This window comes from Rhinolophus sinicus, chromosome 8, assembly GCF_057876585.1.
Source record: "Rhinolophus sinicus isolate RSI-liver-muscle chromosome 8, RSI-T2T, whole genome shotgun sequence".
Taxonomy (NCBI): Eukaryota; Metazoa; Chordata; class Mammalia; order Chiroptera; family Rhinolophidae; genus Rhinolophus; species Rhinolophus sinicus.
The window spans coordinates 4219181-4245606 of record NC_142508.1 but is presented as its reverse complement, the minus strand read 5'-3'; the positions used below and the strand labels follow the sequence as shown (position 1 = coordinate 4245606).

Sequence of the window (26426 nt, the reverse complement as noted above, 5' to 3'; positions counted from 1 at the left end):
GACATCGCTAGGTGATAGGAAGTTTTCAGCTCCACTTTAATCTTATGGGACCACTGTCATATATGTGTCCATTGTTGATCAAAAAGTCATTATACAGCATATAACTGTCATAAGCCCATAAATCTAAACAGCATAGGGTATGTACACATATATATAAAATCTACATATATATAAAATGAATATATACATATATATATATACACACACAATGTATATATATATAAAAGAGGTGGGGGGCTTAAAAATAAGATTTAACTAAAAAATTACACATAAGACAGAAGGGAAATTATATGATTAAACTAATTTACTAAAGCCCTTCTATTGTTTAGAAGGAGGGTGGAAATAGTAATTAATGTTAGACTATATTAAACCAAATGTGTGTGTAAAATTTTAAATAGTAACCACTAAAAGCATAGAAAAGGAAGGCATAATTTTCAAATCAGTAGAAATAAAAAGCTGAATAAAGGAACATTAATCAATCCAATAGAAGGAAAGAATGGAGAAAAAGGTATAAAAAATAATCAGAATCAATAGAAATCACAAAGTAAGATGGTAGAAATGAATAAAAAATACATTCTTATACATAATATAAAAATACAGTCATAATAAATGCAAATTAACTATTTGCCAATTAAGATAGAAATTGTCATACAACAGCAAAATCTAGCTACATGCTCTTATAAAATATCTGAAACATAAATATACAGAAAGTTTGAAAGTAAAAGGATGGGAAAAGATATATCAAACAAAACCTAACCAAAATAAAGTTAACGTAGTTATATCAATATCAGACAAAATGGATTATAGATTAAAAGTATTATTATGGTTATCAGCATTAATTCATAAAAATAAAATGAACACTTCCCCAAGAAAATATAATTCTAAACTGGTATATACAGTCTCAAAATATATAAAGCAAAAATTGTCAGAAATACATGGAGAAATCTGACTAACGCACACTCTTAATAGATTTTAATACATCTTTCTCAGTCACTGATAGATCAAAAAGGCAAAAATATGCAGGACACATACATAACACAATCAATAAGCTTGATTCGATAGCACTAACTAAATCCCTACAGCTAACATGAAAATATACATACTCTTCTGGAACAAACATGGAACATTTTCAAACATTTATTGCATACTTGGCCACAAAGCAAGTCTCAGAAAATCCTTTAAAAAAAAAAAATCAACATCAGAAGCTACATTCTCCTATTATAAGGCAAAACTCAATAACAAAAAAATAAGAGAGACCCATACATTTGAAAGCTAAAAAGTATTTTTCAATAACCTCATGGATAGAAAAAGAAATAATGAAAATCAGAAAATTTTTTACATAAATAGTTTAATTGCAGCCCATTTTCACATGGAGGAAGGGACAGTACCATTTATCCTTAGAGGAAGCTCGCTAATTTGTTTGGGTAAACTGTAGCTGGCTGGTTCACCAAAAGCCAATTCATACAATGACCAGATAGCCAAAGCCAAATACGATGAAAGTTAAACCACTGAATATCAACTGGCTGAAAAACCAATTTGAATTATTGAGAATGTTTTTAAAAATTTATTCCATCTTTGGAACAAGTTTGTTTTGCCTTTGTCTCTCGTCCAGAGGTGCTAAATAACACTTTAAACCGAATTTAGGACAGTTCTCCAAAATTACTTTGCAATGCAGATATAGAGGCAGGGATGGATGCAGGAACGGGGTCACAGGTGCAACTAAAGGGAGTAGGAGGGAGGTTTCTCAAAAACTGAGAGAATTGGTCATTCAGCGAATAGGATATTTTGCTCCAATGTGAATTGCTTTTAGCACCTGCTGACCCAGAGCCCAGTCCTGGTCAGGTAGGGGGAGGTTGAGTCAAAGGCGTGTCACTACACTGTACATGATAAAATAAAGGTGTGTCTTTCTTGGTTAAAGTTTTCTTTTTAAGTTAAGAGATTTTAAAATAGGGTACGGGGAGGAGCTAGAAGGAACAAGTTACTGGAAGTTGACCTCAGCAAGAAGGTGGTACACCAGGCTCAAAGCATAGGCAAGGGACTTACCACAAGTTTCTGTGGCCTTAAGGGATCCTGAGATCAGATGTGGAATTTTAAGTTTTCCTTTTCCATGTCACAATACCCTTATGATATCTTCAAATCCTCCTACAGATGGCCACGGACACACCAGTCCTGTGTCAGTGATTCCTTAGGTATTGTCAACAAAAGTTCACAGCCACCAATCTAATGTCAACAGGAAGCCCCAATCTGGAGTAAGGAAACAGGAGAAACTTTATTCAGAGGAACAGTTAGCAAACTAGGGAAACACAGTCTCAGGTAGAAACTCAGGAGACAAAGGGGAGGCCACCTTTTATAAAGAAAGTTCCCGCCCTAGTACACAACTGGTCCATTTTTATGCAAATCAGAAATCCAAATCTGCAGTCTGATTGGTCCAAATAGTGCTGTCCTGATTGGTTGGCTTCACGTGTTGATTGGAGTCGCTCTGATTCGTCTGTATAGATAGATGCAAATGAAGATATAGCTGCACAGTTCTGATTGGATGTGGTAGGACTCAGCCCCTTGGTTAAAGAGGATTCCAGGAACTCCTTCCTGAGGGTGGGCTCAGAGCGCAGGAATGCAATGCAGGAGGTTGGCAGTTCAGTCTGTGACTTCGTTGAAATACTGTGCAGTGCCTGAGAGGCCTCTGTCAGCAATGGCTGCTAGACTCTGGGCCCAGTTAACCACAAGGAGTCCTTCTTGGCAGCTATATTCCTTCCTGAGGTCCACAGTATGAAGGTGTGGGGCTGGGCAGTGGAGTGGGCTCCTCTCAGCCTTCCCTTGGAGGCCAGGCTAAGCGATGTCAATATTGTACCCCAGAGTTCTGGGGGGTGACCAGCAGCAAGCCAGCAGAGATCCATGGCGAGCCAGAGCTGCTACTGGGGCTGCTGGACGAGAACGTCCCCTCCCCCAAATATTCCGAGGAAGAGAACCTGTGGGGAAGGGGGCGCAGGGAAGACGGCTCTCTGGGCAGCAGGCTTCTCTTCCCTGGTCCCCACTTTCTCTGCCTCCGCAAGCTTCTGTCTCGCAGAGCAGGTTGGGCTCCTCAGACCCGGAATGAAGCTCATGGTGCTCGGTCAGGGTCCACTATGTGCCAGGAACTTCTGAGGTTACCACAGTCCACCAAATAGACCAGCAAATAGTCACCCGAAGTACACGGGTCAATGCTGCGGTGAGCGAGGGAGCGGGGTGACACCTCAGGATGCGCCAGGGTCCTGGCAGCCACTCCCGCCCGCCCACCCACGACCGTGGCCCGCGCCGTCCTGCCTGCAGCCCCCGCTCCACCTCTGGGGACCCGCTCCTCACCTACGCCCTCCCTGGGGCCTGGGTCACGGTTGGTTTAAGAGACGCGCCCTCTGAGAGGCGGTGCCGTTTCATCCTCACCTGGCGCAGAGGATGCGCTCAGTGAATGTTGGATGCGAGAATGGATGGTTGGATGCGTACACGCGGGCGCGCGTACCCGAAACTGGCCACCGGGCGGGTCCGGGCGCCCGGCCCCTCCTGACAGCTTCGCGTGGTCGCGAGTTGAGGCTCTGAGGACCCGGCGTCCCCCGGGAAGCCGGGGGCTCGCCCCACCCCCGGCCAGAGCCGCGGCGCCCTCTGGGAAGTGTAGTGTGCGCCTGCGCCCGGGGGGCCGCCGAGGCCGGGGGTCTCCGGGCGGAAGCGGGACCACCCGTCCCGGGTTGCGAGGCGCAGGGCGGGCCCGGGCGCGGTCATCCCCGCCGGTCCCGCGCTCCCGCGCCTCCGGCCCCGCCTCCTGCCGCACTGACCTCCGCTGGAGCGGCGCGCGAGGGTCTCGCCGCAGCCTGCGGGCGGGGCAGCAGGCGCTCGGGACCGCGCCGGAAGCTGGGAGCCGAGACTGCGCCCGGGATGGCGCGCCAGGTAAGCGAGCCGGCGCACGGCCGTGAGCCAGGGACAAGGAGGGGACACACGACCGGGCGGGCCTGCACGGTGGGGCAAGGCGCGGTGCTCGGGGGCGAGGCAAGAGCCCGGGACCCGCCAACTTCGAGATCGGGGTGTGCGGGGTCGGGCTCGCCGGGTGCCCAAGATTTCGTGCGGAGAGTCCAGTACTCGCGCGACCCCTCCCCACTTCCTGCCACCGGTACACACGCACAAGGAACCTCTCTTCGTCTTTGGAAACTCGGTCCTTTCGGTAAAGCATCACCCTCCCTCGGTTTGGCTTCTTTTAATGAATGATAAGTTATCCTGGGAGCGGTGGGCGTGAAGGCCTCAGGAGAATTAATAAATCTGATTCTTTTATTCTTGGTAGGATCCTGGACCCCCCTCCCCCCGCCGGGGTGGGAGGGAGACATGGAACTAGGTCCATGCCCACCACTTCCAGGTTTTATCCTCTATGTAAAGGTGTGTAGCTCCGAGAGGTGAAGGGAGAGCCCCATCCGTAGCCTGGGCACAGTTGGACGAGTTGTTTTCAGGGCTGTGAAGATGCTAGGAAAACCCCATGATACCAGTGGGGAGTTGCCACATGTTCTTCTGGGAGCCAGTTCTGTAACTGGGGTGGCTCATGCGCTTGGGCCAACCTCAGGCAACAGTACACTTCATGGTTGGGGGAGAAGGGGTTGGGGCATGCTGTGGCCAGGCCAGAGCAGTCACTGCCAGGACCTTGGTGTCCTTAATGCCCCACACACCCTTGGGAGGAAGGAGCAGCCAGGTAAGTTGGGCGTCATGGGAGCTGGGGCAGCCTCCCTTGCAGCCCTGGCTGTCCAGTTAAGCAGCCCAAGAACACCCTTGTTCAGATTGCCTACTGGCCCCATGCTAGGGCCTCCTCATCCCACAGTTTCCTTATTTATAAAATGAGAGGTTGGACCACTGATCTTTCAGATATGAAGTTCTGGGGTGGGCAGAGGGTATGTAGCTTCATGGAGCAGGTGGCCAGGAGTGGCCCTGGGGAGCAGTCGGGCACAATCAGATGGAGAGGAACAGGGAGAGCCTCCTGTCTTCCTGTCCAGTCTGATCCCCGAAAGCCCAGGGGCATGTGAGCACAACCCACAGGTGGGGGGACGCAGGGTGCAAGGTCTGATCTGAGAGCCCAAACCGGAGGCATGCTGGGAGAATGGGTCTAGGCTGGGAAGGACCAAGGCAAGATGGACAGGTCCCATGGCCATTGAAGCTGCAGTTTTCATGCTGGGCTAGTGGCACGGAATGAGTGTTTTAGGAGGACCAGCGTGGCAGCTGTGAATCAGGAGGCTGCACTGTTACAGCAATTCTGGATCAGCCCAGAAAGCTTTTCTGCTGTTGGTTGAGGGAGAGTGGCCTGAGAGCTACAAAGAGGGTGAAATAGCAGCCGGGAAGGACAGTGGGCCCAGATTTCAAGCCAGTGGTGGGCTTCCCTCTCCTGAAGGTGAGTGTTGGTGGCCTGTGTGCTTTCACACTCATGGTTGCTCACTCCATCACACACACTCCTCACCCTTCCTCTGCTTTTTCTGGGCAGAGGGAGGCTACTGACAGAACCACCTACCCTGGCCACAGTCGGTTTTCATTCCTATTTTATAAGAGCTTTGTCATAGAAGAGTTTGTCTAGAGGCTGAGATGGTGAAAGGCCTGGAAACCATGTCTTCCAGGTGTCTAGAAGAGCTGGGTATATTTAGCCAGGAGATAAAGAGGCACTAGGGTCAGGAAGAGTGTGTGGGGAAGAGCCCATTCTGTGTAGCTGCAGATGGCAGGCTGTGACCTGCAGGGACGTTAGGCAGACAGAGTTGGCTGCAGTAATACTAATCGTAGCACTTACTACATCCCAGTATTTGTTCCAGGTACTTGTTCTGTGTTAGTTTGTTTAGTCTTCACAGCATCCCTGTGATGTAAGTTATTCGGATCCCACTTTTATAGATGAGTTTGGTGAGGTTCCATAGCTAACATGAAGCAAAGCAGGACTTGGAATTCTGAGGTCAAGCCCCAACCCCTGTGCTCTAACCCTGTCTGTGTGGCCAGAACTTCTTAACTGCCGAGCAGGCCAGCGAGAGGACCAGCTTCTGGGAATGTGGTAGGCACCCACCCATTCCTGAAGGCACTGCCGTAGAAGTTGTATAGCCACCCTGTTCGGGTGGAAGTCAGCATGAGACGTTCACTGCTTCTTAAAGGTCCACAGCACTTGTGTGCTTTCTCGTTCACAGACATATTATATTGGACAGCTGGCCCTGGGGAGAGGAGAGGGGCTGAGCCTGTTTCAAGGGCCTGTTCACCAGCATGTTTTTCATTTCCAGGAGGACCAGGCAGATTCTGCCCAGTCTCTAGCCTGTGACTAGACTGCAGTGTCAGAAACAAGGGAAGTTTGAAAATGTCAGTTTCTGGGCCCTGAAAGCCCTGAAAACTTAACCATGATTTAGTAGATCTAGGATGAGGTAGAAAATCAGTCCTAATGAAAAGGGAACTTTGAACCTCTGGGCCCTTTTATTTTCTTTTCTCAGTTAGGTTGTAAATAGCTCGTGATGGGAGAAGCTGAGGATACAGAGTAGTTTTCACCTGGTTTACTAAATGAAGGTTCTGTCTGCTGACTTGAACGAGCTTTCCAGCAGAACTACCCCTGGCTCTGCTGGGTCCTCACTCCCCTGTTCCGGGCTCCAGCCCGGGCCATGCAGTTTAGCCGTGACTACAGAGCATTTCCTGTGCTCAGGACTCTTCCCCCTCTCCCCATCACCACCTTAAACAAATCTGTTTAAACATCCAGCTTTTATTAAGAGGTTATTGGGGATGGTAATGTCTGAAACAGATACCCCCATGTTTAGCCCTGTAGACTTTACTGGGTAACAATCATTTTTAAAAATTGGATGTTAGATGCTTGGTTTCTTAAGATTTACGGTCTTATTGGTTGTAGTCAGAGTCAAGCACGGTAGAAGGGCCACCCAAATCTCAATCCAAAGGCCTGAGCCCTAGACTTGGCATGAGGCTATCTAGACTCTGCCAGCTTGGCGCTCTGCTTCAGCCCCCCTCACTTCAGACCCTTCACCCCTCGCACAGGATAAGTGTTGGAGCAGCATAGGGCCGTTTTGTTAATCAAAGGAGAGATCTGAAGTGCCCCCAAAATGTGTAAAGATCACACATCTGCTGTTCTGTGGGCCCCTTGAGAGCAGAGCCTGTGTGTGACACATCTCACTCAGCATCCGGCAGAGTGCCTTCAACCTGTGGGTGTTAAAGTTAGAGGAGGGAGCGGGGAGAGGCTGGCTGGCTGGGTGGCCGGTGCACCTGGTACCCATATAACGGTGTGTCAGGGACACTGTCCTTGGGGAGAGCAGCCCCGTGCCCACGATCCCCAGCTCTCCTCATCAGATCGGGACGTGTCAGACTGGCCACCGTTCACAGCATGGCCTGTTTCATAGAGAGGGGGGCAGCTCATATCCCTGGTCCAGGAAGTGGCCAGGTAGACCATCCAGAGTTCAGAATGTTCGTGCTATCAGCATGTTCTTTCGTCTCTGGCCCTAACTTGGACCTGCTGCGCCAGCTCTGTGTTGAGCTACCAGAGGTGGAGAAGAAATGAGCCTCCAAGGCCATCCCGACTTGCTTCTTCTCACTGGCCTCCTGGGGGTGTGTTTTGGCTGGAGCTCTTATTTTGCAGGTGCAGTACACCCTTAAGTTATGGTTCTCAAGGAGTCAACTAACCAAACTCACAAAGGACAGACAGATAAAGCAGAATATGCCAGTTCCTTAATATACAGTAGTCCCCCCTTATCCGCGGTTTTTCTTTTTGTAGTTTCAGTTACCCAGCTTCTGGTAACCTCAGGCTTGTGACTGCATCACTTCCATCTCTGCCTCTCTTGTCACATGGCCTTCTCTACCCTGTGTGTCCATGTGTCTCTCTTCTTACAAGACGCAAGTCATACTGGGTTACGGACCCACTCTACTCCAGTATGAACTCATTTTAAGTGATTTCGTCTGTAATGACCCTATTTCCAAATAAGGCCACAGGTACTGGGGTGAGGACCTCAGCGTATCTCTTTGGGGACACAGTCGGCTCCCATCACTGTCTCTTGAGCAGATTCCTGCCACTCCTTCGCCGGGCGCTCACCCCTTGCTTGCTGCTTTGCGCTCCCTGGTGACACCTGGCCTCGCTGGGATGGAACCAGCCAACTCCCCTGAGATTGTGCCCACAGGTGTCCATTGCCTTCCATGACCTGGCTGTGCGGTTCTCTGAGGAGGAGTGGCAGCTCCTGGGGGCGGGGCAGAGGGCGCTGTACAGGGACGTGATGCAGGAGAACTACGAGACACTCGTCTCCCTGGGTAAGGAGCTGGCAGCCCTGGGGCCTTTCCAGGGGGGTGTGGCAGGTGCCTGGGCTGCAAAGTGAAAGGGAGGCTGGGTCCAGCACCCGGCGTGGCCAGAGTCGCCCTGGCACCCACCAGGCCTGAGTCTCCATCTACGAAAGGAGCGCCATTTGAAGTGGGATTCCAAGGGCCTCGGCTTCGCCGGGCGCCTCTCTGACCTTTCCTGCCATTGTTGTTTCTATGGACTGCGCTAGGGTTCTGGATACTCTTTGGTGGGGGTGCTAAAACGCTGGCGAACACTGGTGCTCTCCATGGTTCTGATGCTCTGGTTCTTGGGGTTCAGGTGGTCACACGAATACATGCATCAACATGGACGTGCAGGCACTGGGGCTGCCTGCATGGTTGTACTGAGGGGGACAGAGGCGAGCTTCCATTCCAGGGGGACTATCCTTTTCTTTCCCAGGGACAGCTGAGCTGCTCCCCCTCTCTGCTTTCCTATCTCCCACGGAGCCTGGTGGAGCCATGAGTGGGAGCCATGCTGGCGAGGAACGGGAGCCTCCTAGGGAAGGTGCCCCAGGTGAGTCATCTTGGAAGACCAAGGCCAGGCCCCTTTGGGCAGCCTGGGCCCAGGTGTACTCACTCTTGTCCCTTTCACTGTGTGGGCCTCAGCCCACAGCTGTACTCCTCAGAGGACACTGATCTCAGCCCTCCCCACCTCCCCACACTCCCCACCCCTCCCTGACCTTTCACCCTTTGTCCCTCTGGGCTGGGATCCTGGTACACTTGCCCGTTGTGTGATGTGCTCAGAAGAAACCTGGGATCGCCCTTGGGGAATAGCACCTCTTCAGGCCCCCTTCCTGCCAGCACCCCTGCAGAGCCAGCCTGCAGCTCCTGAAGGTGCTGCCACGTGGCCAGCACCCGGAGACCTCAGATGGTGGATGTGGCCCAAGGGCCCAGCCTGGGCGAGGCTGGGACATTAGGGGGTGCCAGGAAAGGCGGAGGGCCCGGACGGTGGGAGAGGATGGCGAGGCAGCCCTCCTTGGTGTCCCCCTCAGAGAAGTGACAGGTGATAGGTGACAAAGTGTAGAAGAGCCCAGTTATCCAGGGTCCCAGCCCCCAGCCCTGGCTGTGCCCGTGGGCAGGTCTGCGGCCTGAGCCCAGGTCCTCTCCTGGACATCAGTCTGTCCTTTGCTGCTTCTCCTGTGGTAGGAGGATCATATGAGATGCTGGTGTGAAGACACACACGGAGGTGTGAGTGCTGAGCAGGTGTAGGGCGTGGGCGTTCACTGTGTCTCTCCGGCAGGAGGAGCGCCCCAGCACAGCCTGCACCTCACCGCGCTCGTACAGCTGGTAAAGGAGATTCCAGGCTTCCTGTTTGGGGAAGTCAGCCCCGAGAGCCGGGGAGCCAGCCTGGACGGAGAGCGGGTGAGCCCCGAGGGTAAGTCGGACAGTGGGGTGTCCTCTCTGCCGTCCACAGGGTGAAGTTCAAGCTGTGGGCCGTACTGTGCACCGTGTGCCTACTCGGCTGCTGCCAGACCTTAGGTAGAGTCACCCCGTTTCACAAACGCCCAGGGGCGTGCCTACCCTCGGAGGGCACATCCATAGTTGGTGAGGCAGTGGCTTCCACACCCGTGCGGCCCTTGTCACATTGTGCCCTGCGTGGCTGGTGGGGCCGGTCCCTGTTCTGTAAATGAGGAAGAGGAAGCTGTGCCTCGTCTGGGTGGCCGTTCTAGACAAAGGTGCCCTCTCAGCCTTTGTGCTTCCCGCCTCACCACTCTCCTCTTACCCTCCCCCCGCCCTTCTCAGCTCAGGCCTCACCTCCTTGGGGGACAGGTGGGGTCTGTTCCCACCAGTCCCAGTCTGTAGGGTTCCTTTGAGTCCGCTCAGTTGATGGTAAATAAAACAGAAAGTGGGGGTGGGAGGGATCTTAGAAGACTGTGGCTGTGAATTGACATTTCAGAGACCAGGGGTAACAGCACAGAGCTTACTGACATCCTGGTCATTTTTAGTGGCACACGACAAGGACGGACCAGGATTGGACAGCATTAGGGGCGTTTTACCTGCTTCAGGGCTTAAATGCCAACTTCCGGTGTCCTCTCCCTCCTCCCCGACATCAACGGTGGCAGTAGAAACTTGCCCGCTCCGAGGCCTGCTCAGCTGCCTTCCGGACACGCCCGTCAGCCAGCCCAGCCTGGCCACCATGTCCAGTGGCAGGTCATCATGCAGTGGTTCACCCGGAGCTAGGGGGCAAGGAAGCCCCCTCCCCATCAGTGAGTGTCACCCAGCGGGGACCAGCCCCCGAGCCCCTTCATTTTCTCTAGGACTCCGTGTCCCCCTTTGCTAAATGGGGACAAGCTCCCTGGGGAGCAGCACAAATGCTCGGTCTCCGTGTGTAGAATAAAGAGGCAGGATGCTCGGTTCCCCGGGCGGCCCCTCACCAGCCCTGCCTAAGCGGGGGCCGTTCCTAACACGCAGGCCTATCGGCAGGTGACATCCCTGTGCACGTCTGATGTCATTCTCAGACCTACTCATCCAGGCAGTCCTAGAGCAGCAGAGGGCAGGGGTAGCCATGAGAATGTCTCTGGGGTCTCACTTTATTTTTAAAAATTCTTACTATTTTGCATTTGTCTGAATATCTGTGTTTGTTAAAAATATTTTAAGTTAAGATGGAATAAAATTGGCATTCCTGGAAAACATACTTATTTAGCCTATGGTTTCAGGTGTGGTCTGGCACCTTTGCTCTGGGGTTCCACGTGCCCACATTTGAGAAGCATGAGGGAAACATGAGGCCTGCATGTTAAGGCTGTTGGCGTCACTTGCTGAGCCGAAGTCAGAGGCTGGAGTTGGGGGAGGGTCCCAGGTATTTGGAGTGAACAGTGTGGGTATTTACAGTTAACACCAGGAGGACACAGGAAAGGACCCCCCTTCCCCCACCTTACCCAAGAGAGACTCCTGGAGCAAGCCTTGCAGGAGCTGGCTCTGCTACAAGTCCAGGTTCCCACGACTTGGCTGCTCCCCAGGGATTTGGGGCTAGAGAGGCCTGTCCTCGATGGGTAACAGGTGTGGGCAATTCCCCGGGGTCAGGAGCTAGGGCTGGACAGGCCATCCTGTCTCTCCTGCTATAGGAACTGCTAACACACTGAGGCCTGCAGAGGAGGAAGACCCTGGAGCCCCAGGCTGGGAGCACAGCACTCCCGCCTGTAGCCCCGGCAGGAGGAAGAGCCACAGAAAACAGGAGCGAGGGACCTCAGGGGCAGGTGAGAGGCTGCCTTTCCTGAGTGGGGCCTGTCCTGGAGCTGAGCGGGACAGGGAAATGGAGCTGTGTCATGTGCTCTCCCATCTGGGCTTCCTGACAACCTGAAAGGCAGGCGCCATCCCATTTTCGTGGGTGGGAAACTTCAGACACCCAGAAAGTCCCGCAGCTGCCTCCATGAGGGCTGCACTGACCTTGGCCAATCATTCAGATCCCACAGGAACCTCTCCTGGGAACAGCCCCTTGCAAGGGCTCATCAACTGCCTGAAGGAAATCCTGGTGCCTGGGCCCCAGCAGCCGGACGCGTCCCCGAGCTTACCACCTCCTGTCCCCAGCCTGGGCGCATCACAGCTAAGCAGGGTGGCGCTGGGGCCTGGGAGCCCACCCTGGGGAGGTGAGTTCCTGGAGACCTGTCTCCTCAGGCCAAGGTTTCTGAAGCCCTGAAACTCACATTGCCTCTCTCTAGCTATTTCCCTATAGATCAACTGTCTTCCCGAAGGATCCTTCCCAACCTGGCTTCTCTAGTATCATCAGGACCATATTCCTGGAGCCAGGTGGCTCTCTGAGAACAGCATTTGGGCAGCGACTAGAAGACAGCTCGAAACAGAGCTTGCCCTGGGTCCTTGTGTGTTCTTTACTCGTCCTAACATGGGACGTCTCGGGAGGAGGTGCTGAGTGTGTGTCACTTCACGCTGACACTAAGTGGGACGCTTAGCGTGGACTTGAAGGACAGGGCAGCCTGGTGGGGGCAGAAACGCGCGTGTCCTGCAGTCCGACACCTGTTAGCTGTGCAGACTGAAAGGCTCCGGAAGCCTTAGAGCCTCAGTTTCCCCATCTGTAAAAGTTCCCACCTAAGGGCTGTGTGAGGCTTAGGTACAGTAATGTGCTTATGTGTATGTTTGCAAAAGGCTTGCTCCTCCTCTAAGGTAAGTCCCGTTTGGGGCTCAGAGAGCCATCTACGAGTAGGCACCCGTCAGCCCACTCCTTCATTTGTACGTGGAGTCGCAGCACGTGTGACTTTATGGTGCGTTTTCACACCTTGCCTCCTTTCTCCGTCCAGTTCTGGGAGGTACGCAGACAGGCGTTTGTAAACCTGCCACCAAGAAGACAGTGGCCTGCGCCAGACTAGATGAGATACCGACGACTCACACCTCCAGATCTCTGACCCGGAACCCTTTTAACTGCTTGCCTGGATTGTCCACTTGTTTGTCACGAAGACTGAGGACACGGGGCTCAGGGTGAAAATGTGTTGCTTTTTCCTGTAGTGAAAACAGAGGCAGCATCTGGGGACTGTCCCCTCCAGGGTCTGCTGAACTGTCTGAAGGACATCCCAACAGCCCGGGACACGCGCCCCAGCCCCTCAGGATCAGGGGACCCACGACTACAGAAGGATCCAGGAGCCTGGAAAAGGAATTCTGGAGGTAAAGGTCACTGGCTGGGCTGGGAGGGCCCTGGACGTCCGCCATCCTTCCTCTGTTCCAAGCAGGCTGTCCGTAACCCTCTATAGTAAGACACTCAGGCCACACATCGGCATGTAGTTCAGAGTAGCCAGGTAGCGGGCGTCTGGCTACGTAAATGGAGCTGGTCACACAGGTGCTTTGTCAGTCTGTGGTAATTGTCCAGTTTGGCTCTTAGAATAGGAGCCAAGAGCCAAGAGATCCAGAGGGAAGGAAGAGATGGTAGGGAGGGAGAAACCGAGAGCAGAAGACAGCTCCAGCCCAGTCGACAGTGAGGGCCTAATTTTGATGTGGGGGTTCTCATCCGTGTCAGGTGGAGTAGTGTTTCCACGCACTAGCTCACCAGTGCTTGGTGGCTTCTCAGAACATTGAGAAAGTCAAATTGAGACAGATGTGCTAGCCTTGGAGGAAAGGCCCTGATTGGGTGCTGTCTGGGGACAGCTGATTTGGCACCCTCAGTAGAAACCTTTGGAGGTACCCCGTAGGGGGTCTGGGCTTGGGATGCAGAGTGTGAGTTGTTCCATCTGTGGGTGACTGAGCAGTGATTCTCTCAGAGCGGAGACTGCCGTGGAGATCAGGGGCCATGAAAGCCCCGTCCTAACCCTGTAACGGCCTCATGGAGGGCTTCCCACAGGGCCCAGACCCCTCCAGACATCTCCGCCCTGCCCTGGTCCTGGTGCTGTGGTGAAGATGGAGGATGGCTGGGCCCAGAGCCCCCCAGTGCCTGCATCCTGTCAGCTCGGCAAACGGACCCACAGCCCCTCTCCCACCGGCAGCCTGGGGGGTGACGGAGACACCAGTGGGGTCCGAATGCCCAGCTGGGGCCCCACAGCTCAAGGTGAGGCCTGGGTATCTGCCTGAGTCCTGATGGGGTTCCCAGCCCGGTGACAAGGTTCTGTCCACCCACAGGGGAAGGCCCTGGCCGTTCTCAAGCAATGAATCCCCTCCTTTAATCCACGTCCTCCTTAATTCAGCCTTTGCCCCAGAAGGCTTCCACTGTAAGGACCTTCATTTGCAGAGATTTCCTAACTGTCAGGGAGCTGGCTACTGCATATGTGGATCGCTCCACCCCACCCCAGAGCCTGGGGGTACCGTTCATGTCGTTCCCTCTGTAGCAACAGAGCAGACCAAAGTCCCCCACAGAAGGGTGTCCTGCGTGACAGGCTCCCACACCTGGTGGAGGATTCATCACCCCTGCAGAGGGCGGGCAGGACAGCCAGCCTGGGGCCAGGCCGGGGGACCTGCCAGAGGTGGTGATAGGGCCATCTCCCCTGTCCCAGCCGGCAGTGCCTCGAGCTCACCTCTGGAAGCCCTGGAGGCCTGTCTGAAGGGCATTCCCCTGAGTGGGTCGTTACCTCCCCAGCCGCTGGCCACCTCTTGGTTCCGGAGCCCCCAGCTTGGAGACCCCGGGTCTCAGAGACCCGAGCTGCAGCCCCGCGGATCACGCAGTCAAGGTAGACGGGGCCGTGGGCCGTGGGCTGGGGGTGGCGTCTGTCCCAGCTCACAGCGGGGGGTAGAAAGCTCTGTTCTGTCCCCCTCGCCTCATCCTGGGCCTCTTGCAGCTCATGTTCTCCTTACCCCCCCCCCCCGCCCCAACCCTCCCCCTCTTTTATGCCTGCCCCTAAACAGCTCCGAATTTGGTGGAGGCCTCTTAAACTCTCCCGGCCCACTGCCTTCTCTCAGAGCTCTTACTCTCTAGCCCCCCCCCCCCCGACCAATGGTGGGGTTCCTGTGGATTACTATGCTGTGGTAATTTTAATCAGCACTGTGAGCACCCTCACCGAAATGGGAGACCCCCATGGGAGATCCCTTGGGGCAGGACTCCTGGGCACCTTCCCACAGCTCAGGGCCCAAGGGGCCTCTTCTCCTGTGGCTTTCCCATGATTCCAGCTGTGCTGTTTCCTGCAGAAGTGACCGTGGGGCCTCTTCTGGCTCTGGGCCTGCAGGGCTTTGTGAGAGACAGCCCTGCCCTCCCTCCAGGACCCCATGGCACCCCCACCAGCTTCTCCTCGTCCAGCAGTACTGATGGGGACCTAGATTTCCAGAGCCCTGAGGGCAGCCAGGGGCGCTGGCGTGGAAAAGGTGAGCTGGCCGGCCTGAGCCTGGGGGTCGATCCTAAGGAAGGATAGGAGGAACCCCCGCCACTGTCAAGTCCCACCCACCCGAGTGTGGCCTGCTCAGCGCTGGCTGCAGAGCTGGGGTGCCCAAGCAGAAGAGACATGGGACTTGTTTTTTTGGGGGGGGCGGGGGGTCTGTTTTAGCGAGTTGGCTCAGAAGGGGCAGGACAACATTTAAGATCTCTTAAAAAATGAAAAGGGTCCCCTTTAGCTTCAAATTGTTCCTTATCCCAGCCACAAAGAAGTAAGTGCCTGTGGTATCAGACTTACCTGTGACTGAAGAAAAAGCATCATGAGGTTCATGCAGGACCACTTTAAAGAGTGCATGTGGCGACCTGTGTCTCCCCAGGGAGAGGTGTCCATGGTGAGCTGTCACCTCTTTGGAAATGTGCAGGGGTTTCCAGTGTCCCTCTCAACCTTTTTTTCCCTCCTGAATAATCCAAGTGCTGTTGGTCTGCCTTGTCCGCAGACCCTGGCCCCCAGGGCTCCCCTCTGTATCCTGGCCTCATCCATTAACAGTGGAAAGGCCTAGAGCTCAGCTGGGACTCTGCACGGGCCAGTCGGGGCCCACAGGACAGGACTGGGGCCCTTCTGTGTGCATGCGGCCTGCATCCCTGCACCCTACCAGCGCTCAACCACTTGCTGTGGGAGCTCTTTCCTCCTAAAAGGCAGCCTGTTTCTTAATGTTTAGTCTTGCACAGGTAATGCAGTCATGTGGTCTTGTTCTAAAGCCACAAAAGGTTGTCAGAGTGGTGACGTCTGCCTCCTTCCCCTGCCCTCTAGCACCTGTTGTCCTCGCTGAGTTCTTTCCCCTTCAGAGACATTCTGCACGTGGCCAAGCTTCCTGTTCGCTCACAAACGGTAGCGTTCTACACACGGCTTCTCCACCACGTTTTCTACCCTAACACTTACCTTTGGCATCTTCCTGTATTTTGTCTGGATACTCCTTGCACACTAGCAGCTCTCCCTGCTTTTCAGCAGCTGCATGGTCTTGTGTGGGAGGCGTCAGCACGTTTCTTTTCCACGCAGCCTCTGCTGACAGAACTTGTTTTCTAAGTAGCCCACACTGTGGATTTCATACCGCCTTTTAGAAGCTTCCAGCCCAGCTCCCTCTGTTGCCCTAGAACTCAGCAGTGTCCCGTGGGGAAGCCCGCATTGGGGGTTCTGATAATTGTCACTAGGCCGTTGCAGCCCCACGTGACAGCCAGATATCTGGTGGTTTCTCTTCTCGCTCTGCCTGATCTGGCATCAGCTAACACCCTCAGGAAAGATCACGGCGAAAGCTGTCAGCTCACATAGAGGAGCTCGTCCCTCTCTAGAATGTCAGCTCACCTGGTTCCCGTTGCTTCCATAGCTCTCTGTCACTAGCAACATGATTTTTGCAATTTGTTTGGTTTTTCTTCCTAATTGAACGGCATTAGTGTTGGTCTTCTTCAACCCACCCCATCATGCCCAGAGTCGTGGGCGCCTTGAGTGTATCCCCTCTTGGAGTAGTGAGGGCAGCCCAGCGACGTTCCATCCCCAGAGCCGTCCTGGGGGCGAGGCCGGGTGGCGGCGCCCCTCACAAGGGTGGAGCTGGTTGTCCTGCCAGCGTGCCTGCGGCCAGTCTCTCACCGCTGACCAGGCTTCCATGCAGGCGGCTGAGACAGGTTGGCCCAGCGCGAGCAGGGCCGCCCCCAGCCAGGACTGATACGTGCTTGGGGCCAGGTCTCTGTCCGGGTGCCCCGAACTGCTGTGACAGTGCCTCCTCCCATGGGCCCAGCTGCCCTGGACACAGGGCACAGGCACGGCCCCGAGGGTTCACAGAAACCAACCTCTGACCGTCTAAGATTGCGAATATTGGGTTTTCACAGGAGGCCCCGTGGGAAGTTCCCCACTCCAGGGCCTGGAGAACTGTCTCCGAGAGATACCTGTGCCCAGGTCACAGCCTGCCTGGTCCTGGTCCTCGGCAGGGGACAGGGTGCCACGGAGAGCAGAGCCCAAAAACTGGACGGCAGACAAGGAAGGTAAAGTACAGCTGCCCAGGTGTCTGGGAGTAGGAAAGGCACTCGTGAGCTGGTGCCCCGGGCACTGCCTCTCCCAGCCCCGGGCGGGCTCACATCCACCCTGAGATGACAAGATGCCCTGTAAACAACCCAGGCAGAGCAGTGGGTGGAATCAGGGCAGGGCCCTCTGCTGCTCGAGTCCAGACCTGAGCGACGGCCTTGGCAGTGGAGTGTCTTTTGATCCTGGCTATATCAGCCCCATGTGCCTCGCTGTCTGGCACAGTGGCTGAGCTGTGGGGCTCCCAGGAGTCTAGGCTGCTGGATCTGAAGAGATCCTGGGGGGTATGGGGGCCTCTGGGAGCATCTGCAGGGCTGGAGTGTGTCCCACACCCGGAGCTCATGTGCCCGAGCATCCACGATGGCAGAGTTGTTCTCTGTCCACTGACTTCTTTCCTCAGCACCAACAGGGCCCTGCAGGGCTGACAGGCCTCTTGACCTCTCATTCAAACAGGACGGAGGGGCGAGGCCTGTGAACCAGTCCATCTGGGACGGCGTGGGGGGGACGTGCCCACCAGGAGCCTGCGGCCGGCCAGCCCCCAAGTGCTCGCCTCTAGCAGTGTCCCTGCCTGCTGCCAGCAAGGGCTCAGAGACCCTGTGGCCACCAGGCCAGGCCCGTGGAGATGGCTCCAGGAAGGTGAGCGGACGTCTGCCCCCTGCACTTCTGACATGTTTTCCCTCCAAATAAAGTCTCTGATGAGGGAATCGATTTTCCCATCCCTCTCCTTCTCCCCTGCCTTACGCCCATTGCCCAGACTGCCAACTGGAGCACTTGACCTGTGTGCCACTCTGCTAGCTGCACAGGCACGTTCCCCAAAGACTGCTGCCAGGGCACTCGGAGGTGTGCTAAAAGCAGACAAAGTGGCCCAAAGTGCTAAAAGTGTACTGTTTTTACCTGGCCACTGGGTTTCTCCAGGGGAGAGACTGGTTGTTTATTGTAGCGGGTACCTGGGCGTGAAGAGGGAGTCCTGCTGCTGCGATTGCCACTTAGTTTAACTCACAGCAGAATTCCTTCCTGGACCTGCTAAAGTCGTGGTAGGCTCGGACTTCTGTGAATAGATATTGCATTTCTAGGACTCCCTCCCTCCAGGTGAGAGCGTGGGGCCTCCTATGGCCAGACCTGAGTTTCTGCTCTTGGACGGCTGGTCCTGAGTGAGTGCGAGGAGGAGGGGCTCCCCGGCTCCTAAGACCCGGGGCCTGGCTAGAACCCACTACTAAGGCTTTCAGGGCCTGGAGACTTCTGGAAAGTTCCCCAGCTGGCTTTCCAGAGGGGCTGGGGACCTGGCCAGGCTCTGGCTTCACTTCTCTCCACCGTTCGTAGCCAGAGAGGAAGCGGCTCAGGTCCACCAGAGCTTGTCTAGGGCCACTGGCTGGGCTGGAAGGGGCCCAGGTCTGCGTGCCTGTTACTTAAGGCAGAGGGTCCACTTGCCCGTCATCAGGCTGACAGACAGGAGGTCCTTTTGTTGTCATTTGCCCAGGTGCAGCCACTATGCCCTCCCCACTCCACTGCCTGGAGAACTCTCTGAAAGGGATCTTGCCGGGGAGGCCCCTGCGCTTTGCCTGCCTGGCCAGCCCCAGCCCCGGCCCCAGCCCCAGTTCTGGCTCCAGCTCCAGCTCCAGCTTTAGCAGCTCAGAAGAAGACCTGAGGCTGGAGCCTAAGCTCTGGCAGGCGTTTCTGCAGGGTAAGCTTGTGGGGAGACAAGAAGGCAGGGAGCTCTGCCCCGGGCGGGGGCCTTGGCCCTGACACCAGCTTTGTTTGTGACGCAGAGAGGGACCCTCTTCCCAGCAGCAAGGGTCCTGGCCCTCCGTCCCCACGCTCTGGTGGCACCCCCGCTGGCAGCAGCACTGGTGAAGGCCCAGGGAAAGCAGAGCCCAGGGACCACTTCAGCCTCAGTGCAGGTGAGCCTGGGTCTCCGGAGAGGGGCATGTCCCCGGGGGCCACAAGTCCAGAGACTCAGTTCTCTGAGTCCTACTAGTCACTTTGCCTGACTTGCCAGAAAGTTCTCTACTCTTGTCATGCTTAAGTTCCTCGTGCAATGAGCTGTGCCCCGGAGAGACAGTGGGGCTATTGAGGTGAACGGGGCCCTAAGGGTGTTCATTAGAAAGCCTGGCAATAAACTCAATATGCATACGTTACAATGTTACGTATGATGTGTACACATTACACACGGTAATAATGTATATACTTGTATATACTGTTGTGTCGGCCCAGCCTATCCACAGTGATGAGTGAGACTCAGCTAGGAATGCCTGAGGCACTCACCCGGCCCTATTTCTGAGGGAGCCTCACAGACATTTCCTCACCTTGCCATTGTTTTGGCTGGGCCAGCCCTGTGGCTCTTTTTATAATCACAGGACGCACTTCAGCAAAAACCATCAGGGAACTTTGAGAAACAGGATTTGTTACTCATAGTTCCTGGAGGGCAGGGCAGGCTCGCTGTGGCTTGTAGAGAGAGAGAGAAAGCTCTGTCTTTCTTAGGGTTGAAGGCGGAGTGTCTAGGGTTTGGTGGCTTCACTCTTTATTGGGTAATTTAAAGCACAAGAGTGGGAATTAGGGCACAGGGAAGGGAGAAGCGGGGTCACTTGAGCGGTCAGTTATCTAGTTCACCGAGGGCTTTCTGAAAGAGGGACGTTCATGGGGAAGAGGGGACAGCCTGGTTCTTTATCTGGTTGTTTTGCTAGTACCTGGGTCATACAGCAGGCAATTCGTTTCTCTAAGACGATGTCTTTTGAAATGGATGCCTCAGCAACCCAAAGCTTAAATGTCGGCTGCTTTCCTGCCAGCCTCACACGCGCAATCGGAAAGCTGAATGTCAGGGACGTACACTACATGTACATATATGTATGTGTATATAATGATCATAATATACATTTTAAAATTTGGCAATAAACAAAACAGCGTCAAAAGTGAGATTCCTCCACCTGGGAGAACTGAGAGGTTGTCTTGTCGAGAAAGCTGGAAACGCTGCCCGCTCTCGCAGGCCACCTCGCTTTTCAGTCCAAGCCTGACCCAGTGCTCGACCCGGCAGGAAAAGCGGAGGAGAAGATGGAGGGCATGTCCCAGTCGCCCCGGAGAGATGCGTGCGTGGAGACCCCAGGCCGGCCTGGCCTGGGCACCACCCAAGGAGGTAGGGGTGGGGTGATCGGGCGGCGAAGGCGGCTCCCCGTGAACTCAGGCAGGTAGCCCCATGCTGACCTCACCTCTGTACAGGCCCAGGCTGTCCTCAGCGTCCTCACTGTCTGGCGAGGCTGGGCTGGCAGGAAGGCAGAGTGGGCCGGCATGGCCATGCAGTCTCCCATGGCCCACAGGGCACCCCTGGCACAGCCCTGGAGGAGCCTCACTGTGGGGGGACCTGCAGATCTTGGCCCTCTCCACCCGCTGTCCCGGGCCCCACCCCCAGTAGAGCCAGAGGCGTCATGCCTCCAGATAATCCAGTCCCCTTGTCACACAGGCTCCAACAGGCTATTTGACCAGAGTTGGGCTACCTGACGGGCCAAGTGTATCCACCTGGCATCTCATTCAACCATTATTTGAAAGTCGGAAGTTTGATATTTTTTAGGTCATGTCCAAATATCCCCATGTCAGAAGGGCTCTATCAAAACAATATGCGTCTACACCCCAAGCACCCTGTGCTTTCTGCAGAGACAGTTGGGAGTCCCGGCCCTGCCCTGCGGCCGGAGAAAGGGCCCAGGCTGGGGCCCTGCCAGCCTCCTGGATCCGAACCTGGGCCCCCAGCCTGGAAGCCCAGGGTGAGTGAAGAATCCGGGGGCCTGGGCCCTGGACACGGAGGACCAAGTGATTCAGGTGAGCTGGGGGCTCCCCCACCCCCTCAAGTGATCAGGAGCCGTGCAGGCACAGGGCCGAGCAGGGGATCAGCAGGTGTACAGCCGCCCACCCCCCTTCCCGCTGGTCAGCCCCTTCCCGCAGAGCAGCCTGGCCAGCAGCCCAGGTCACAGCTGGGGGAACGTTTTTCTTAACCTTCTGCATTTGTTTGGGTCAGAGGCAGGAAGAGTCTCACCTTGAACTCAACTTCAGGTTGCTTTTTTCAGTTCAGTGTTTTCTTACAGAAATAGCTGGCTTTTTCATAAAAGCACAGATACCTTTTAGAGGCAAAACAGATATTGAGACTCGTACCAGAATAGATATACCCAGAACCAACACTTGGAGTCTGAGAGGTATTTAGGGAATAGATGAGGAAACTGAGGTCGTCACAGGGAGTGACCTGGCCACGGGCATCCCGAGTGATGGGAGATGTTCCACATCACACCTGACGCCGAGGAAGCTCCTCTCTAAAGCACTTAGAGACACGGGGAGAGCGTGAGGCTCGGTCTCCCGGCTCACTAGGATGTGCCCCAAGATCCTCGCACTAGACTCAAAGTGGTCTGTGGCGGCTCCATCACTGGCTCGCAGGTTGGGCTTCGCTCAAGGTGCAGCTGTGTCTTTAAGCGCTGCTCTGGCCCGAGGCTGGCAGGCCCGTGCCTCTCCCTCACATAGAAGGATACCTGTGACAGTGGCAGTATTGCTCGCCCTTAGCTCAGATCCTTCTTCAAGAACTTGACCAGGCAGCAGTGGTGTCCTTCGGCCACTCCAGTCTGCTTGATACCCTGGAGGTACTGACAAGAGGCTGGGACTCAAAGGGACAGTGGCAGAGCAGGTCTGCCCCACCAGTCCGAGGTGGTAACAGGGCTTTCTTGTGACGTGTGCCTGGGGTGGTACTGGTTCCAAGGGAATAGGGTGAAGGATTTGGTGATTTTTAAAAAAGTAATTTAAGACTTAAGACCGGATGAATCTGAAACTTCTGAATAGGGAGGGTGAAGGTCAGGAGAGGGGGAACCCTTGTGGTTTGCTTATGACCAATCCCACTGGGTACTGACGTGGACCCTGGTCACCCCCAGGTTGGCCTGGCCCTCCTGGGCCCTCTTTCAGATGCTGCCCATGGCCTTGGCCTCGTGCTGTCTGCTGAGGCTTCTCTAGGCCCTGCCCACTGACTCCCTAGGGCACCGTTACATGCCCTCTGGCACCCTTTGATCCCCAAGGTGGCACAACAAACCCGTTGAGCCTTCTCCTGGAAGGTGGGAAAGCTTGGTTACCATGGAAACCCAATCTGTGGTTTATCCTGTCCGTGAGTTTGGGGACCAGCCAGGAGATGTGGCCAGTTTCGATGTCATGAGCATGTCGTAGATAGTCTCAAGCCTGAGTGACTTCCTTCCCCTCGAAGGCCAGGCCCTAGTCGGGCAGGCTGCTAAGTAGGCTATGTCAGGGTACCCCTGAAGGGAGAGAAAGGTGCTGATAGCCTGAGAACTCTCACCCCACATCCCTGCTCTGCTTCTAGCCAGGACCGAAACAAAGCCGCTTCCCAGAGGCCTGCCTGGGCCGCCCCCCGCTGCCGCTGCCCTTCCGGCTTTGCCACCTGCCTCCCCACGGCCACCGTGCCCCTGTGGCAATTCTCTGCAGCAGGAGCTCCACAGCCTCAGTGCCACCCTCTCAGAGAAGTTGGACCAGCTCGCCATGGCCCTGGCAGGTCTGTCTCAGGAAGTGGCTACCATGAGGACACAGGTGCATCGGCTAGGGAGGCGCCCGTGGGGCGCTGGGTCAAAAGGCCAGGCTTCCTGGCCACGGGCCCTCCCCCGGGGACCTCACTGGGCTCCTGACCCTGCTAATAGACACCTGCCCTACCGGAGACAGAAGGGCCCCACTAGGCTGAAACCAAAGATCCTAAGAGGCCAGGCAGAAGGCTGCAGGGCTGGTGGCACCTCAGGCCTCTCCCACGGGACACCCCATCTGGGGCCTCAGTTGTCTCCAGACGCCCACCTGGCAGAACCTTCTGGGTCCGGCTCCAGCCCTTCCCAGCAGCCCCCATACTCGGCATGCAGCCGAGCAATGCTGACTGTGCATCCCCCGCTTGGACACACGGGGGGCCACCAGAGCCCCCCACCCCCTTCAGTGCCTGCTGCCTTTCCCCCCCAGATGGCCTCTCCTGCCACTAGTGCAGACGCAGAGCCACCGGCTGCAGCAGCTGCACCAACCGGGACCCGAAACTGGCCCAAGGATCCAAATGGCCTGTTGGCAGGGGTCCAGAGAGCACTCAAGGTGGAACTGTGGGATGGGGAACATAGGGACCTGAGATGGGGTGCCCCTGACTGCCTTCATCAGCTCAGTCCTGCTAAGAAAGCCCTGCCCCCAGCTGCCACTCCTAGGGGTTGGCCTGCCCCTTTACCTCACTCCAGCCGAACCTTCCCCATTTCTGGGCCATGAAGGTCAGGCCCCCCTTGGCCTGACCACCCCAGACTCCAGGATGCTGTTTGTTCACGGGGGCCTCCGTTTGGGGTGCATTCCTCAGCCATGCCTCTGCCTCCTTGGCTCAGGTTCCCCTCCCATCTGTCCCACCAGAACTGCCAAAGCTCGCAGGCGGGTGGTGACATACACGCATGTGCACAGCACATGTGCCCAGAGCACCCTGAGCGGCTGCAGAGGCCCCCCGAAAGCCCGTCTCGCTGATACCTGCCCTTCCTGATCTCAGTGCTGAGAGGGTGAGGCTCTCGCCTTCCTGGTAAATACGGGCATAGATTTCATTTGGGGAGAACTCTGCCCCTTGATCTAGGCTGGATTTTCCCATGTGGCTTCTCAAATTAAAGGACTTGGTTGCTGAGGAAAGGTCCTTGGCTCCACAGAAAAGGCTCGGTGGGTCCACAGCAGGACATGGCTGATTGGTTTGTTATCACTACTGGGGACACGATGTTTTAGCTGCCTGCCCTCCCGACACTCGAGAGACCTCAGCAGTCTCCCAAAGGGCTGGGGAAGGCTGGCTACAGGACAGACTTCCCAGGTGACTCTGGGAAAGAGTGGCACACATATTGTTTCCCGGGGCTGCCATAACCAAGTGCCACAGAATGGGCAGCTTAAACAACAGACTCCACTCACAGTTCTGGATGCCGGAAGTCCAAGAGCCAGGTGTCAGCAGGATGGGTACCTGCTGAGGCTGTGAGGGAGTCTGTCCCAGGCCCTCTCCTTGGCTTGTTGGTGTTCACGTGGCACTCTCCCTGTATGCGTGTCTCAGTGTCCCCTTTGTATAAGGACACCAGTTGTACTGGACTAGGGCCCATCCTAATGCCCTCATTTTAACTTGATGACCTCTTTAAAGACCCTGTCTCCAAATCAGGTCACATTCTGAGGTCCTGGGAGTTAGGGCTTCAACATGAATTTTGGGAGGCACAGTTCAACGCATGACACATGTAAGGGACTGGACCAGTCTTGGTTTCATCTTGGGAGAAGAAAGCATAACCAGGGTGTCTCTAGGCCAGCATGGCTTGCTCTGGGCCCCACCCCTCAGGTGGCATGTGGCGGTATACTGGGCCTGCCACTTACCCACCTCGTTTCCCTCCCCAGGGTCAGATATTTCCCCAAAAACTATGTTCTCACCTGGGTCCTCATTTGATTTGAGGAGTCTTCTGGAACTGTCTGTGGACATGTGTCACCCAAGGAGGACAGGCCTGGCATGGGCTGGCACAGTCATGTCTGCTGTCAGGAAACCTGGGGTGCCAGTGCTGAGGCCCAGCTAACTTGGGGCCCAGAAGGGGCTGGAGCCACGTGACTGCACCAGCAGCACCTTGTGGCTGGTGTGCCTGGTGCACCCCTAAAACTCGGGTCACAGGATACACAGGGCCTGGCCTGTGCTCTCTGTTGCCCCCATGGAAGCAGCAGGATGGAGGGGAGAGGCCAGAGAGACAGACTTGTTACAGCAGGCAGGGTGGGGGGACACATTAAAATGTTTTCAAGTAAGCAGTCTGCACAGCGAGCCGTACTCGATAAAGAATAACAGAAAAGTTCTAGACTTTCCGCTCAAGACCTCAGGGAGATGAGTCCAGCTCCTTTTAAAGCTGTGCAGGGAGCAGCACGACACATCTTAGATCCAGTAGACAGGGTCGGACACGGACTGGCAGGAGGAAAAGGAAGGCGGGACCTCCCCCTGTGCCTCAGTGCTGGCGGGCAAGGCCCTGGCAGTGAGGAGAGTTCTGTTCACCCCCGCTGGGCCCTCCTTCCATCCTGCCTGGCCAGCCTCCATTTTCTCCTCTCACCCTTTTCAAGAAGGGTAGTGGGAGGTGGTCCGCCATCTACGTTTGGCGTTTTAAGGTTTGGTGGTGTGAATTTCACAAACACCAGCTCTCACGCAAACCCTGTGCAGCAGGCATGAGAACAGATCGTCTCAGTGTAACTTGCTCATGGTTGCACAGCATTTCACTGGCAGAGCCGGGAAGGGCGCTGGACCTTCCATTGTGCTCTGCAGCCCTGATACATTACCTCCCCTGCTGGGCACAACTAACCATCCTGCTATGGTGGACGAAGATACTTGGAGTCAGCCCAGGGCAGGACGTTCAGATCTTTAAAAATAAAAAAAGTGGAAAGTAAGTAATAAAATGAGTGGTAAGAAGCGTCATTCTGCAGCTGTTTGTCCCACGGGTCCACTGGTTGCTTTGCCACACAAAACAAAAATTTTTTTACAATTGTTAACTAAAAAGTTGCCTAGAATCACTGATTTGGTGAAAACTCTGTATGCAGTTTACGACACTGGTAGTGTGTTCACCTACTTTATGAGAAAATGTCACTTTGGTGGGAGAAACTGAGGGACCTTTTTGAACTCAGGAATTCCAGGGGTCTGGAGGTAGGGGACAGAAAAGGCTCTAGCTCTGCCTGTCACCATCCTGGGAAGCAGCCTGGAGGACGGCTTCTGGCAGACCTCCCCTCCTTCCATCAGAGGTCCTCCAAGTGTTCCATCTGCCACCTGCCAGCCTGAGGCCACTGTAAGACAGGAAACAGAAGGTTCCTGTGCAACTGATCGAAATCAGAGTGGACTCTGCACGGTCTCCAGCCCACCCCTGAGGTCTGGAACGAGGGTGGAATGGAAGAGGCCGCAATGGGGGTGGGAGGTGCAGGGACCACAATCCACTGCCTATGACGACACCCCATGATGTCACTTGCTGCCTCCTAAAGGAGCTTGGTTCACTGGCAGACCAGGCGTGAGACCTTTTTGTGTCTTTGTGTTTTAGCTGTGGCTTCTATAAACAGTCTACAGTTGGATTTTATATCTTAATTCAGTTTGACAAAATTATTTGTTCCTCACTTAGAGCCCTTAATCCATTTACACGTAATAAAATTACTGACTTTTGGATTTGAGTATACCTTCTTATTTTGTGCTTATGTTTGTCCCACTTGTTCTGGGGTTTTTCCCTTCTTCCCTGCTTTGGTGTATTGACAGTGTTGGGGGTCTTGTTTGTTTTTAACCATTTTCCCTCGACCGGCTTCCACAAAGAACTA

At 54.9% G+C, this 26426-nt stretch overlaps 1 protein-coding gene and 1 long non-coding RNA gene across 26 annotated transcripts in view; one reads left to right on the top strand and one right to left on the bottom strand.

The window, feature by feature from the left end:
* The window catches only part of LOC109451277 (uncharacterized), a 38333-nt gene extending 34641 nt beyond the window's left edge, over positions 1-3692 (bottom strand). For 16 of the 19 annotated variants that reach the window (XR_016021888.1, XR_016021883.1, XR_016021884.1 and 13 more), the window contains exons 1-2: positions 3340-3692; positions 2044-3200 (exon numbers count right to left, since the gene is read on the bottom strand). This is a non-coding gene — a long non-coding RNA (uncharacterized LOC109451277). The remainder of the gene's footprint in view (positions 1-2043; positions 3201-3339) is intronic. The other 3 variants (XR_016021896.1, XR_012490307.2, XR_016021898.1) reach the window with 3 other exon arrangements.
* A 92-nt stretch (positions 3693-3784) lies between these two features.
* KRABD3 (KRAB domain containing 3) lies at positions 3785-26280 on the top strand. Of its 7 annotated transcripts, XM_088799840.1 has the most exons (19): positions 3785-3915; positions 8136-8262; positions 8708-8821; positions 9548-9682; positions 10254-10514; positions 11370-11501; positions 11709-11891; positions 12763-12918; positions 13577-13792; positions 14235-14408; positions 14863-15036; positions 16925-17077; positions 17568-17750; positions 18592-18795; positions 18881-19012; positions 20095-20241; positions 20757-20918; positions 22447-22635; positions 23082-23247. In XM_088799840.1, the coding sequence occupies exons 1-19, from the start codon at positions 3904-3906 to the stop codon at positions 23099-23101; spliced, it is 2874 nt and encodes a 957-aa protein (XP_088655966.1). In that variant the 5' UTR covers positions 3785-3903; the 3' UTR covers positions 23102-23247. The 7 variants fall into 7 exon arrangements, with proteins under 7 accessions (XP_088655966.1, XP_074171268.2, XP_088655964.1 ...); XM_074315167.2 differs by having other exon boundaries at positions 9554-9682; positions 22447-26280; XM_088799838.1 differs by having other exon boundaries at positions 13589-13792; positions 20143-20241; positions 22447-26280.
* The last annotated feature ends 146 nt before the right edge of the window (positions 26281-26426 follow it).